Consider the following 15,746-nt stretch of genomic DNA (forward strand, 5'->3'; position numbering starts at 1 on the left):
TCTCCCCCATCCACCGGGGGGGAGTGAGCGAGCGGCTGTGTGGTGCTTAGTTGCTGGCTGGGGTTAAACTATGACAGGAAGAGATGAACTTAGGCTTTCTGAGAAATGGATACCACCATGGTTGTGTGTTTTGCAAACAACTATCCAAATGAAAAGATATTTTTAAGGGCAAGAAGATTTGTTTTCTCTATTTCAGAAATTAAAGGGACACATATTTACAGGAGCACCCACTAATTTTCACTTCCTCACCAGACAGGCAGCTCCTGATCTTAAGAGATTCAAAGAACACTCAGCTTCTTTTGACTTCATTTCAATTCAGGAGCACTAAGCACTTCCAAAAGTCAGCTTAAAGCAGGGTGGACAGAATTAGTAGGCACTTTAATTATATGAGGAGCTGAAAGCCTGGAAAGGAGCAGAATCCCTTGGATTTGTCTGTCTGCAAATACTTTAATTCACTAGCTATTTCCCACTGGAAGATGTTTAACCGAGCTTGGTTCCCGATTAGCAGTGATTCTTCCTCTTTTTTTTTTTTTTTAATTCACACAAAGAATCTCATTCATAAGTAATATATTCTGTCTCACACTTGTCTCACATGGTTATGGAGTTGCTTTAATTCAGTAAAATCTGCTTTAGACATTGTTTTACATGAAGTTAACAGAAATTAGGCAAGAAGGAAGGTTGAATCATTCAACTCACATCACTGGCAATTTCTCTGGAGGCCCTGGCAGTCTGGAACGGGAGTGCTTCCATTGTCAGCTTGTAGCCTTGAGCACATACATTATGCCAAGATTCCCTGTATTTTGCCTAAAGTAGGAAAGGCACATGTAGATTGCTGTTTCACTTTTAAATGCACAAAGGAACAAACAAAGGAACCCTCTTTCATTTGTTATTCTGCGTTACAGTCTCATTCTTCATAATCAAAGGATTTTTTTAAATTATCTTTGGGAAATCCTACTAACTCAGACAAAACATGTCTCGTTCTTTATGTAGATTTAATTTACTCACAACTGTATACGTGCTAATGGAGATAAATATCATGATAATCAAATCAGGGAAAGCATAAATAGAATAGATCTAAAAAGTTCTCTACTTATCCGTCTTCCTTGCCACTGCACAATTCATCCTCCATCCCAACTAAGTATAAGAAATACAGAACAAATTCTTACATCACTGAGGTTGGCTGCATTTATTCTTGCCCGTGTAAATTCAGGCAGACCCAGTGTTGGTGTATAGTGATGCTGACTGTCCTCTCCTGCCGCTTTATACATGCGCTAGGAAAGAGATCAAAAAAGACAATTGCAATTAATTTTCTCTATTGTTTCAATAACAAAACAGCAGTACTTAAGTTGTTTATGATTATGACAGCTATAGTCAGCCAGCACAAAAACCAGCTAAGAATATACCATTGCAATTGCAATTGCATGGGGGTTTTTTTCTGGGCATAAAAAACTTCTACATTAATTTTTATACATATATCATGATGCCAACCCACTACATTCTTAGCCTTGAATTGATATGTTCCCAGCAGGCCAAAAGTGGACCTAAGAACATTAAGGGTGCCATGAATGTGTGTTAAATAAAAGGGCAGGCATTTCTGGTAAACTGGCCATATTTTCTAGCTTGGATTTTTCCTCATGTTATTACAGATTATTTTGATAATTTGTCTATGGGTTTTGTCTTATTTTCCAAAAATTAGAAAAGTGATTCTTTTTTTAGGAGCCTTCTAAAGTGGACCATACTATGCAAATGAGCTCCCTCAAGAACACCCCACAGAACTGATCTTTTGAGGCTTTGTTTCATGTAAAAAAACCTTGATAAACGGGACTCTATTGTATGGGTACTATTTAAGCTGTTTAAAAGAGATTGAATTGAAAATGGTATTAAATGTTTGGAAATAATAAAATGTGATCTAACTGTGAAAAAGCACAAATCAGTGATGCTTGCTTTCCTTCTGATGCATTTTGCTTTCAGGATAGGGTTTTCTCTTTCCCAATCCTCCATCCCTAGCTTGCTGCATTTTGAAAAGCATATTTTCTGATTCATGTTAGGAGAGCCTACCTCATTAGCAATCATATTGCTGAATTTTGCATGAAGGAGGCCAGGAGAGTCTGTCACCGATGTGTACTTGAAGGAATGTGGCTGCTGACGATATTTACTCTGAGTTCACATACAAAGAAAAATGAACAGAATAACTAAATTGTCTTGTCAGAAAAGGGACTTTTTCCAATACCAGTGGTCTAGTATTGCTTCTTGTGCTTAAAACGCTACTTTGCAAAGGCTATATGTCTATTAACTGTTAGACTAATTTACCTTTTGCTACTCTGAATTTGATGCATTCAAGTCTCACAGGGGAAATGAAAAGTAAATAAGGAATAAGGTGTAAAAAAAAAAGTGAAAAAAGTGCTGCTATGCTGAATACAGTAACGAGGTTATTTCACTCCTTGGTGTCATTAACCGTGGCTAGTGGAATTACAGTAAAGGCAATCCAACCCAGAAAGGCGGCCTGCACAAGCCCACTGAACCTTTTTGTGAGAAAAATGAGGTTCTACCTGGCCTGCGGTCCTATGTCAGAATTGTGAACAAAATAACTGCAAGATCACTGCAAGCAGGGATCCATTCACTAGAACATAACTAGGAAGAGCACTCTTATTTTTCTCAATTTCACATCTATGTGAATATGGGCAATAGATCTAAGATTTGAAACTAGGAGATACTGTAAGAAGAGAACATGACAGAGGAAATAAAAATCCAGTTACAGAGGGGGAAAAACAATAGCATACAAAAGCAGCAAGTGAGAAACAGACTAAGGCTGTAAAGCAGGAGCAGAGCTGAGGACAGTGTAATGTATTGGGCATTCCACAGGTCAGTCTAATTTTGGAGAAACAGTACAAGGTACTTATTACAGATAGGCACAGCCTTATTTTTAGTTGAAAAAGCCCATTTTAAATCTAAAATAAATAACATAAAGTAACAAGCTCTTAGGTCTGAAACACAGGAGAAAAGATTGGCGAAAACAGTTAGCAAAGTCTGCAAAACCTTGAACTCCATCAGGTTCACCCATCTGCAGTTAGGACACGAATGGAATGATCAAACACGAGAGGAGGGAGCCTAGTATTATCCAGTGAGTCACTTTGCCAGCCCAGTTTAATAGAAAGACATCTGGCAAACTCTTGTTTGTAGTGGAGAAATCAAAACCCTCTTTTGTTACCTCGCTGATGAGTTCAGAAGCTTTTTTCTTTCCTTCAATCTCTAGGGCTCCTGGAGTAATACATCCAACTCCTCGCATAAAGTTCATGTCAGACCGATATAAATTCTAAGGAAAACCAAGCAGGAGTAATTACAAGTTTGCATTTGAGATGCCCTACATTTATTCATCCAAAAATACACAATAATGGTATTCAAATAAATCTATTAAAATTAGTATCTACCACAGAGAGTTCATATACATTACCCTACATTCTTGTGTTTATGTATGTGTCCATGTGCATACAGCACTGACAGATCTACAGTACAGATGCAAGATTCTGAGGAGTACTAAGTCTCATGAACACCAAATGATACTTGGGCTCCTAACTTCCATTTGTAACCTTGAAAAAACTCTTCCTAGATACATGAATTTTCTTCATATATAATACATAAACCACAGCTACATATTATTTATTTATAAATATATATAAAATAAGACCAGTTTAGAAAGTGTATGAAAATATTTTTAAATAAGAGCTGGTAACTTTTTTAATAAGTGGAATTGCAGACAAAATAGCCTTGCTTTTAAAAAGTTCTGAATGGTCATAATATAAGTAGGGAACACTAAGGAAAAATAGCACTAAGCTACTGTACAGATTTTGTTAAAATATTTTCCAGACCACCAGACCCAGCAGTGACTCATTGTAAATATTACTTTTCCAAAAGTTACCAATAAGTTACCGGTAGATACATTACTACAAATATTATTTCATTTGATGATGAGAAGAGGGAGGAGGAGGAGGATCATCTTATTTTCTACTTCAAAAGAGCTATAAAGACCAAACAACTAGTAAAGCACAGATTTGCCTACTTGATGGATATGTGGAAACTGCTACTGCTTACTGTAAATATTACTTTTCCAAAAGTTACCAATAAGTTACCGGTAGATACATTACTACAAATATTATTTCATTTGATGATGAGAAGAGGGAGGAGGAGGAGGATCATCTTATTTTCTACTTCAAAAGAGCTATAAAGACCAAACAACTAGTAAAGCACAGATTTGCCTACTTGATGGATATGTGGAAACTGCTACTGCTTACTGAGGGAAGAACTAGCTTTAGTTAATGAGACGTTTTGGTTCAGCCAACCACTTATAATGGAAATGGAACAGAACCAGCACCTCTTCCATCCATGTCTGTCCAGTGCTAATCTCCAGACTCAAAGGCATCACGGTGGTGTGTACAGGAAATATCCTTTGTGAGTCGGAAGATAAGAGAGGACAATGCTAGAGCTTGGTCCTCACCCCTTGCCAGCTATTAGCACCAGCTGGTACAAGAGTTAAATTCTGCACTCTGAGATATGTTGCTGTCAACCAGCATTTCATTCCCAATTCAGAAGAGAGGCATGGATGGAAACCTGCCTCAGAATCTCTGATTACATGTGTTTTCACCCGAGTTAGGGCAGCACAACTGGCATCTGATGTTTACACTTGTTTGAACACAGTCTGCCGTCTTGAAGACTGTTGGCTGAAAGTGTTAATGTGATATACAGTAGCATTTGGGGGCCAGACTTGTTTTTAAGATACAGCCCCTCCTGAGGTCTCCAGAGGCAACGTAAGCTATTAAAAGCCCTTTGCTCAGGGCTGTGCCTACAGACACAGCCTAACCTTGAATTTGTAAGGCATTATCCAGTTAATTTTACTCAAGATTACGCAGGGAGCTAAACTCATCCTTCTCAGAATTTCAATGGTTATGTCTTGGACCAGAGTTTACAAGTCTCTTACAAATCAGATTTTTAACAATAGGCATCTTTTTTGTGGAAGTACACATTAATTTCACCCAGATGCAAACCAACTCAAATACCAGTTGGTAAACAGTTTGCATGGTTAACAAGACCTCAAAAAGAGTATTTCACCAACATTGCAATCATCCCTACTTGCAAACACTTCTCTGCCCGATCATCAAAGACTACTATACTTTAACTCTCGGTATACTTTATCTCTTGGTATGGTGTGATCACACATGTTGTACAACTGCCCGATAAGATAAATGTCTCATTTCTGAATGTAATCAAGGGGGAATAGCCATTGTTTATCCCTCAGCTGCTGCTCAAATACATACCGTCAGCTGTCATGATTTGGAATAGAACTATCTTGCATCAGACCCAACAGGGAAATATCGCTGGGATGTTTTGCAATTACCTCACTCTGTAGTTTGTATGCATTCTTGGCACACCGCAATCTCACATCATCAGTCAAAGAAGTGTACTGGTGTAGCAGCTGTCTGTATGCTTGTTCACTGACCAAAGACTGGGCTTTCCTGGCATGTACCAAGTTTATCATATCCAGTGGCAGGTGGAAGTGAGTCTTTGTGTCCTCAAAACCTTGCTTATATTTCACCTATCAAATTAAAAACAGATCACATAGATATCACAACATGGTAATAAGAATTCAGGTTTTGATCGGAAGAGACATTCTCCATATTTCTTCCAATTTCCAGTATAAATTATTCTTTTTAAAAGTAAGTTCCCTAACTTAGTTAACTATACTGTGAATGTTCAATACTTATAATTAGAATATGTGGCAGCCTATTATTCATCAAAATAGTAGCCATCTACATTGTATTCATTAAGCATCATTTATACTTTTTATTTTTGTTAAAACTGGGTATGTTGAATCTATAAAATTACCAAGCTGATAAATGAATTCTTAATTCACTGCATTTCTAGAAAGCACAGCAAAAAGGTGAAGCTACTACCTGAGGATAAAATGCAGTTATATTTATATTAGAATTAGTACAAATCCTCACTCAAAATATTTGTTGGTCTCTATTGATTTGGCCAGTTTCATTTCATAGTTTTAAATGTTATTTTTAGTGTTGAATTTTTTTTCACTTTTTGTCTCTGTCCAGGAAAGAAAGCCATAGAAATCTTCAAAGAATTTTTTTTCACATGACATTTCCCTATCAGATTATGCAAATTTGAGATGTTCAGTGTGTTCATCCAGATAATGAACATCCAGAGTTATTGATGATCATCAAACTGACTTAGAGTAACCTGACAGATGGATGAATTCTTCAGACACTTACTGTTACCTGTATGTCTAAGCATACCATCACAAAAGAAAGAATCCCAGTACAAGCCCAGCACTCACTGAAATCCATGAACACTCTCCCATCTATATCCACAATCAGGCTTGCTATGGACAGTTTTGGTAAGAAGATAAATAGTTCTTAATATGTGCTTAAAGTCAGACAAATATTTCACTGCTTTCTGAATCAAGCCACAGTGTTCAAAATGCACTGAACAGTTACAGTTACAATTCTTACAGACAATGAACAAATGATGTGATTCTTAGCATACCCCAAGACCAAATGGGAACCGTTCCCCAACCAGAAAAGTCCAACTTGAAATTCCATAAACTCATTCATCCTTTAGTCTTTCAGGAAAACATTAAATTGAAAATAATCACTGAATAACTTTGTATCTCTACCAAATTTAATTTACTTCTGTACAAAGACCACTACTAATTGTCAATGAGACCTGCCTCTGAGTGATACTTTTACAGAGTAAAATATTCTATGCTAGGCAACAGTGGTATGCAACAGGGGATTGTGCAAGAATGCAGTCGTCTTTTATTGTCAAATTAATGTTACTGTAAATAATGTAAAAAAAAGGTAAGAATATCATGATTATATCAAAATATCTGGAAAGCGGGAGAGAAAGCCCTAAGTTTTAAATAGTAAGCTATCCCACAGCTAGTCCACAGCTAAGAGCATTTTCCATGAGGAACTACCCACTGTTAGGAAACCAGTTCCAAAATGCCCACATCTTCTTTCTTGTACTTACATCACTCTGTAGCGATGCTGCATGGACTGAATGAGCAATATGAATATCACCATCCAGGCCACATGAGCCAACCATCTGTCCTTTCATTTTCTGAAATGCCTCCTTATACTTGTGCTAAAAAGGAAATAAGAATAGAAACGTGAATAGAAGTGAAGTATTAGTCAGATTGTTAAAACCTGTATAAAAGGGTTTTCATATTACAGAAAGAGAGCTATGGACAATAAATTCTGTCTATACTCAATATGATAATAAACCTGAATGAACCTTTAGTGGATGCTAGGAAGACCTCACCTGTGCAAACATTTTAATATTTTATCCTAGTTAGAGAAAAACACAAAGAAAATACACCAATGAACACTTAGAAATAGCTTAGGTTAGTTATCTGCTATTACACAGGTGGTGGAAGACAAGAACTTGGTGTAGGTGCTCAGAATCAACCTCTAAGGAGCCTCTCTCCATCAGCTCTCTAGCAAAGTCAGAACAACTAGTCTCCTACGCTTGAAATTAATCTTTATATCTCTACAACCTGTAAAGGACACCAAGACAAACCCTGAAGGGTAGAACTTCCTTAATATACTCTCTCTTCCAAAGCTTGCCTAGCTAACAGTGGCTGACAGCTCCTGAACAATCCCTATGATTGCCCAGTCACTACAGCAGGTTAAATTGGTCAACTTTGCTAATGGGTGTTTGCTTTCGCAAACCTTCCTTTGCTTAGTTACCAATACACTTCATTGCGTCTGCACGTCCAAAAGCACAACTAACTAGACCAAGGCCAGATGTCTCCCAGATGTAGAGTTGGCTGGACTTGCTGTTTCCATCAAGAGTCACTCAGCAGACCAGAAACAGTCTGGAGTGACTGACGTATCCTACTGGACAATATCAGCAGTAAGTTCACATACATCACTTATGATTTCACCCGAAGCCTTTGCTGCCTGGAAGGGAATGGCATCTAGTTTCAGTTGATAGCCACCGTCTTTCATCTTTCCCCAGGACTCCTTATAGCGAATCTAGGAAATGTGGAACAGGAATAAAGCAGAGTTGCTGTTCAGAGGGTTGACACTGCAGCATTATTGCTATCCTAGCAATGTTACCACATTAGTTTCATTGTATTCTAACACAAAGGGCTAACATAAATGAAACTATCAATACAGAACAGGAATAATTACATGACAAATGTCCATTATAAAAATGTATTTGTTTGTTCATTCTTAATCTTTCTAACCTAGGAGAAGTTTGATAAGAAGTTTGATATCTCATATTACTTCAGAAACATTTAGACCATAGAATGATGATATACTGGAGAAAGGAAAGAAATTTAGTATGACTTCCTGTGTAGGACAAACAGCAAAGCACTATCAACTTTTTAACTTTCCTTTAAAAATTAAAGGTCAGATTTATACCTCACTGATATTCATAGCATTTAATTTGGCCTGAAGAATTTCAGGAAGATCTGTCGTTGGTGTATACTGATGCTTTACACTCTCTCCATGCTCCTTGTACAGCCTCTGCAAATAGAGGTGAATTTCAGTAGCAAGTACTCACTACACATTCAATCACTAGTTCATACAAAAACATTAACAAATAGGTTTATGGAAAGCAAAGACTACAGAAAAGTGACAGCAGCATTAATAAATACAGGCAATTGTATCAGTCAAAAAGTATTCAAAAAGCTTTGGGAGTCTGACACACCTATCAGTTAGAGTATGCTAGAGAGGAACTCCTTGAAGTTTTGAGTGTATAAATCAATGTATATGAAAATTCAGGTATTTGAATATTAATTTGATAAGACTTCCAACATATGTGAGTAGGGAGATAAACAGCATTTATTAAGGATGTGCAGCCATGAGTGGCCCACCAACACTTTGAAATTCCACAGAAATCTGGGGAGTTGAAGTTCCCCAAACACATCTTTCCAAAGTTGTTCATTTTTAGCAGATAAATATGATGGCAATTATCTGTGCAATTACTCCAAGTTTATTTACAAAGCTAGTTGCAAGGGGGTACTCAACAGTCAATGGCAAGAGATTAAAAAAAACTCAGAAGCTGACTGATCCCAATGTAAAATAGGTGTCTATGTGGGCTACTCATATCAGTCCTTGGAGAAAGAACATAGGGTTTGCTCAGGACTAGCTAACTTTTGGATGTCTGCAGACAGATAAGAGGAGTTCTATGCAGTTAACTGGAACTTCCCTTACAATGGCTATGCAGAGTTCACCTCTTTCACATTATTTTTCTCGCCTAGTTTAGTTTCTTCTTACATTGACACCATAATTTTCTGATGAGTACGGATAGCCACCATTTTTATTGGCCTCAGATATGACCCTTGTCTTGACCACCTGACCTGCCTTTCCCAAGCTATTATTTCTGTGTGAGGGTTTGAGACCCTCTAGATTAGAATGAACCTCTCCATTTCACCCTGCTGCCACTTTCTTTAGCAAGTAGGCCCACTTGTATTGCAGCTCCATAAGAGGAAAATTAATGAGAACTCCACGTGTGAAGAAGTAGAGCAGCAGACTGATTTTGACTGTGGCTCAGTGGAACAGAATGACTTACATTTATCCTGCCTGAGATGTAAGCCTTTTGGATCTTATTAATTAAACCAAAGGCATAGACGCTATAAGTATTACAATAGCATGTGTTTTACACAAAGTCTTTCATCTTCTTCTTCACTTTAAATATATCTGTTTTCACAATAAAACATCCTCTCATGTTTGAAACTTGTCTTTTTTGAGTGACTTTTGCTTATTATTCACTTCTGCATTATCCCAGTTAAGTCTACAATATTTTTAAATTGCTCTTCTATTAAAAATAAACATGTTTAAACACCAAACAGCCTCAATTCTTCCCTTTAAGGTTTCCCCTCTTGGATTTCTCTCTCAGCAGGATGACAGCTTGAAAGAATTTATTTTTTCTTCCTTTTCATGCTGCCTTACATTTTGTTTCCAAAGAATATGCAGAAACTGAAATTTGAAAGATCTGTTTGAAAAGGGAAAAGAACCCCAAATGTGTTCTTCCTCAATGAATCTCAAAAGGCCAAAAGTCTCTAAAGGTCAAAGGTCAGTCTTACTCCTAAATTTTACGTCTGAAAAAAAACAATGGCCAGAAAGCCCTTTTTACATGAAACTCCCATTCACTTCAGTGGGATCTCTATGACTTCTCATTCCAAGTTAGAAACATGCTCTTTGTGAGATGTACCACACCAGAACACAGAAGTTTCATGGTTCTCAAGGATAATCTCAGAGAAAGAAAGAGAGAGAAAGCCAGTGCTTCAATCAGGTCGTTCAAAGAGGATACCACTCTTATAATCATAATGTATATACATTATAACTTACATCCACAGCCTGGTTATAACTAATTCTAGCCTGGATCATCTCAGGAGTGTCTTTAATACTGGTAAACTTCAAAGCATATGGATGCTGACGGTACTTCTTCTGTTGAGCAGAAAAAGATCAAAGCTGTGAATTTTGTGCTGCTCTTTCATGCTATTTGAAAGAGAAAAATCTTAGGTTGCTGGAGATTAGAGTGAATTTGTGAACATAATTATTATTCCTCTTTCCTCATCTTTATGTCCTAGGTACTTTCAGATTAATATTTGTTTCAATTTAACAATAACCTTTTGCCGATTAATATTAAAGTATTTTTCCCTAAAATAAGGAAAGCATTTCAAAATCAGATTCTGCCTACCTAAATACTCCAGAACTCAGGATTTTAAAATCTTTTTCAGATTACTTCAAATACAGTATGACTGATTATATTTTTTATTTATAGTTTCTTTAAGCAAGAAATTATATACAATTGTAGTGTGTTAATAATGGCAACCATTTAACATTGTTTCAGGGTTTAGGTTTGCTCCTAACACCTATAGCAAATCTGTGCAGCCATTAACACTGTGCCTAATTGTTATGATATATCTTCCAGATAATTATATTAATTCTGCTTGCTTGAAAGGACCCATAGCTGCTTCTGAGAGATCTTGTTATATATATATAGTTAAGATTAAGGCTGTTTGATGGCAAAATGACACTTTTTCCATATGGACAGGTCACTAAAAGCTTCTCTTCCTGCATGAGTTGTCCTACACCATCAATATTCTTATCTCTTCTCCAAGTAGTGCATACTAAATTTTCCTGATGCCTGTGATGAACTCCCAAGTCAATGAGCATGTTCGTGGCTCTTCTGGAAATTGTTTATAGCTCAGTGTTTGAGTCTAAAGGCATATCAAAAAGGAGCACAGCTCCTTTAAATTGAGCTGTGATCCACAGAGATTTATTTGAGGCAACATCTTGATTCTTTGGGGACTCAAAACACCAATGCAAAACACATTAACACTTTTAAGGTATTACAAGCTTATGAGCAATGTTTTGGTTTCAGAAAGGAATCCCTTAAAAATGAGCAGTCTTACTAAATCTTACTGTAACTGGGGACAAAAGTGGTTTACACTTTGTCCTGATCAGCTGTAGAGACAAATAAGAGTTGACCAGAACATCTCTACATAAAATTCCTCAAAATGATATTCTGGCAATTGCTTTTTAGCAGTATTACAAGGGCTAGTCACTGTGTGTAGGTAAGAAGGGCGAAGGCTCATAGCCACCTAAAATTATTTAGTACTCACAAAAAGGTTGAGATGAACAACCTAGCAGGTCAAATTTCTACTCGGCAGTTTTCACTACTATAACATCAAAATGGTATACCTATACAGATTCACAGTTACTATTCCAGCTGGCATTGCTGTACTTGCTTTTATGAAGCTACCTTGCTTTACACTAGCTGAGGATCTAGTGTATTGTGTCTAAAAAAATCATCCTTCATTGTAGATGATTACACGGGAAAAAAATAGTGTTAGCAATCAAGCAGATGTGAAAGGATGACCATGTTTTTCTGGGACACTACACCAGTGGTTATGCTGTTATTCTCATTGAGTGAATGGACAGATGACTCCTGCATCACCAGTGGTTATCTAAAAAATCACAGGATTCAGTCTCTTACTGCAGCAGATTTGGCCAGTAGGACTCCCTCCGAAATAACAGAAACAGAATACTATGAACCTTTTAACCATTTCAACCACAGCCTCCTTTGAAGGCCTCATGGGACTGGCACAAAGGATTCTAGAGTTCGCCTTTTCCTGTAAGTGATACTGGTTCTAGGGAGAAATAAGGATGAAAACTACTTGGGCTGATAGATAGCTACAGACAGAGATATCTATGTGAATTTCAATAGCTAACATGACTATATATGAAAAAGGAGCAAGAAGGAACGTGTATCTGTTACAAAAGAAAATTCTGGGTCCGATGACTGCATCTTTTCATCATCTCTCCTGTTTTGCTTCATTAAAAAGGTAGGCTAGTGGGTAGCAATTGAGCACTGTTTGATTGCCATTATTATTCATAATATCATTTGTCACCTACTTTGTTTTTGCAAAGGCTATGTGGACTCCTACTGGTGTGTGTTTGGTATCTGGTTTCCCTCTAATTACCAGTCCTATCCCTGGTTTTGAGGACTTTCATGTGGTATGCCTTTTTCTTTCCCCTTTGAGTGGAAATTATTTTAATTTTATACAGACATTTTGCACGCATTATGCAGCAAATTCTGTTACATGCTGTCATGAAATCTCACCTCACTAATGAGTTCTCCTGCCTTCTTAGCCTGCTCCACATTTAATGACCCAGTGGCTATCCATCCAGCTCCTTTCATCCAGTTCAAATCTGCTCTGTATCGGTTCTGACAAAGAAAAAAAAGTCCTATTGTTAGTGTTCATACACTTAAAATGCCATTAAAGGATTCAGATATCTCAGGAACAACAACCAAGTCAAATTAGTGCCTGCTTTTGTTTTATTCACTATTGCACAGTTGCAAGCAAAGCATAAAAAATACAGAATGAAATAGAAGTATCAGGACTCACCAGCACTTGTGCAATATGCTTTGAAAGGTAATTTTTAGAGGTGGTCTACACCTTACTGTTTTTCGTAATTTTTACTCTAACGTAGCAAAAACTTCAGTTTTATTGTACATAGTGCACTGTTTAAAAGATCATTAATGATTTGTAATGATAAGAAAATGATACTTAGCATTTCCCAACCCCTATCCTTTTGTTATACTGGAAGGAAAGCGTTTTGTTTTTTCCATGTGTCTTTAAGGAGGAAGAGTACAGCAATACTTCTCACTTTCCTCACAAAATCTCTCCTACCAACAGTCTACTGAATTCCAAAAGCTTATACAAGCACTACAGCTGGGTTTCTCAAAGAAGCCAGAAGGGTTTCAGCACCTGTACCTCAACAACACCTGTACACATATCTATCTTAGTCTCCTTGAAAAGTTCTGACTTAAAACCTCAGAATGGAAAGTCTGACTTATAGTAACCATTTACAGTATCAGACAGTTCATCCGATGGTTACAGCTGAGCATGTGGCCTCCATATCGAATTTTATCACAAATTTTATCACCATAAATTATGTAACCTCCCTGCACATTAAGTAAAAAAAATAAATGTACACCATATATGAATCCTAGTGTTTTATTAACATTTGAAGTAGGCTTTGAAGAAGCCATGCTCATAAACAGGATTATAACACCCCTCAAAAACACTGCAAACCTTAAATATATCTGCTGAGCAAACAAGTGGTTAATATTTACCGTTTTAATATTAACTGTTTAATAGTTGAAAAATTAGGTGCATAAATATGTCATGGCATTTAAAGCATAAACATCTGAAGAAACTCAGCCCTAAGTGTCTGAAGGGGTTGAATGAAAGGGTATTGAAATACATTAAGCTCTGGACTTACATCACTTTGCAATCCGTAGGCCCGCTTGGCCCATGCCACTTTCATGTCAGTAGGCAGGGCTGTGTAGTGATGGAGAGCTGTCTTGTATCCTCTATCTGTGACCAAATTCTGAGCCTTTTTGGCATGGACAAGGTTAACCATATCCATGGAGACGTGGAACTGATTCTTTGTATCCTCAAATGCCTTCTTGTACTCCAGATCACTCTGCAACTTTGACATTTGAAGGGAATGAGCCATCTGCGAATCTTCCTCCACAGCTTTTACTCCAATCAGCTTACCCTTCATCTTCTCATAACCTTCCTTATATTTAATCTGTGAAGAAAAAAATAGACCATGAGTAAATGATCTGAGCTGCCAAACTGACAGCTCTGCTAGTAGTAAAGCAATGGTCTATCAGTATTGTGACATGCTTGGTCCTCAATACAAGCAAGTAAGAAGTCCGTTTGCAAAAAAGAACTGGAATGCTTTAGAAATTAGTAAGTGTTTAGAAAGAATAAACCCTTTCACAATAATAATATGTTCACTAAAAGCTGTAAGAAATCTTTTCTTTTTGGTTCTCTCTAGAAAAACAACATTCTTTAAGCACTGAGGTCAGAAGGTTCTTTCAGGAATTTTCTGGCCAGGCATAGATGTATTAAGTTACGATGTTTCACAGGAGACTTCCACTTCATTTTGAGTTCTAAAATTCACCCTGGGTCAAAATGAGAATAGTAAAACACAGTCAGCATGTGGGGTAAAACTCTGAATTGCTCAGAGCAAACCTTCTGACTAATTACAGAATGGCAATCGCCCAGACAACTCCTCCATTGCTCCTTAGCACAAACCCAGTGAGGGTGGCTCAGGGCACTGAGACATGTGACACATCCCCAACACTCTGGTAGCAACCTGGACCATCAGCTGTCCTAAGAATAAAGAAGGCTGATGGAGTCCATACTCACATCACTTGCCAGATCCCTCTTTGCCTTAGCTGTCAAGAATGACAAAGCATCCAGACGAAGCACAAATCCTTTTTCCTTCTGCTTCTCCCAGCTACTCTTGTACAGTTTCTAAAAAGATGACAATAACACAGTCTCTTTATTACTATCAGTGTATTCTATTTGTTTTATAGTCACAGTGAAAGCTCTCAAGTAACATCAGACCAGCGTACACTCCATGCCCAGCAACCATATGTCTAAGGATCAGATCCTGGTGTCTTCGCTTACATACTGTAATTGTGGATACTGGATAACCCCATTATCTCACTGGTTCCCGTGAAACTGTCAATGTGCCACTCATCTGGAAGCGTGTGGAAAATACACAGCTTCAAACACTAAAAGTGACAAGTCTTCAGAACAGATGATGTGACTAGTATTTAACTAAGAGCAAGTAATTAAATTTAGATATAAAGTTTTTACATCTAAAACATTTGGACCTTCTCAGAGAAAGAACCTAACTTTTACCTACAGAACAAACATTTCAACAGGAGCTGTAACTATTCACAGGAGTGAGGGAATCGAAACCTCTGTCTCACACAGTACCTCACTGATATTGGCAGTGTTTGCTTTGGCCAGTATGAAGACAGGATCATCTTTACTGATGGTGTACTGATGAAGAAACTGCTCTTTACCTGACCTGTAGGCAACCTGTCCACAGAAAGCAAAGCATGGTTAACAAGCAGTAGTCCATGTTTAATGTTGAAGGAATACTGATTAAAACATCCCAAATTTTCAAGGATTTGTTAGGGTTAATATATTTGGTGAGTGAGTCTTTAGCATCATTACTTTTTTTGCCAAATCTGAATTTAAAAGCTGACCCACAGAGTCAGGTCAACCAAATTTACTCATGGTTAAATTTCAGGGAAGCAGTGAAACAACATACGTATCAGGATACTTTAATTCTTTTTCCTAAAGTTAGCTACTTAACTGGCTATAAAGCTGACATTAATTCATATTC

At 37.3% G+C, this 15,746-nt stretch overlaps 1 protein-coding gene across 4 annotated transcripts in view; it reads right to left on the reverse strand.

Moving 5' to 3' along the window:
• The window catches only part of NRAP (nebulin related anchoring protein), a 54,907-nt gene that overhangs the window by 9,816 nt on the left and 29,345 nt on the right, over positions 1–15,746 (reverse strand). For 2 of the 4 annotated variants that reach the window (XM_009277877.2, XM_009277876.2), the window contains exons 22-34: positions 15,332–15,436; positions 14,753–14,860; positions 13,815–14,126; positions 12,649–12,753; positions 10,368–10,466; positions 8,436–8,540; positions 7,935–8,042; positions 7,036–7,149; positions 5,390–5,587; positions 3,209–3,313; positions 2,059–2,157; positions 1,167–1,271; positions 697–804 (exon numbers count right to left, since the gene is read on the reverse strand). In XM_009277877.2, the coding sequence (XP_009276152.1) occupies positions 697–804; positions 1,167–1,271; positions 2,059–2,157; positions 3,209–3,313; positions 5,390–5,587; positions 7,036–7,149; positions 7,935–8,042; positions 8,436–8,540; positions 10,368–10,466; positions 12,649–12,753; positions 13,815–14,126; positions 14,753–14,860; positions 15,332–15,436 (1,671 nt within the window). The remainder of the gene's footprint in view (positions 1–696; positions 805–1,166; positions 1,272–2,058; positions 2,158–3,208; positions 3,314–5,389; positions 5,588–7,035; positions 7,150–7,934; positions 8,043–8,435; positions 8,541–10,367; positions 10,467–12,648; positions 12,754–13,814; positions 14,127–14,752; positions 14,861–15,331; positions 15,437–15,746) is intronic. The other 2 variants (XM_009277880.2, XM_009277879.2) reach the window with 2 other exon arrangements.

Source organism: Aptenodytes forsteri, unplaced genomic scaffold (assembly GCF_000699145.1).
Source record: "Aptenodytes forsteri isolate BGI_AS27 unplaced genomic scaffold, ASM69914v1 Scaffold15, whole genome shotgun sequence".
Classification (NCBI taxonomy): Eukaryota; Metazoa; Chordata; class Aves; order Sphenisciformes; family Spheniscidae; genus Aptenodytes; species Aptenodytes forsteri.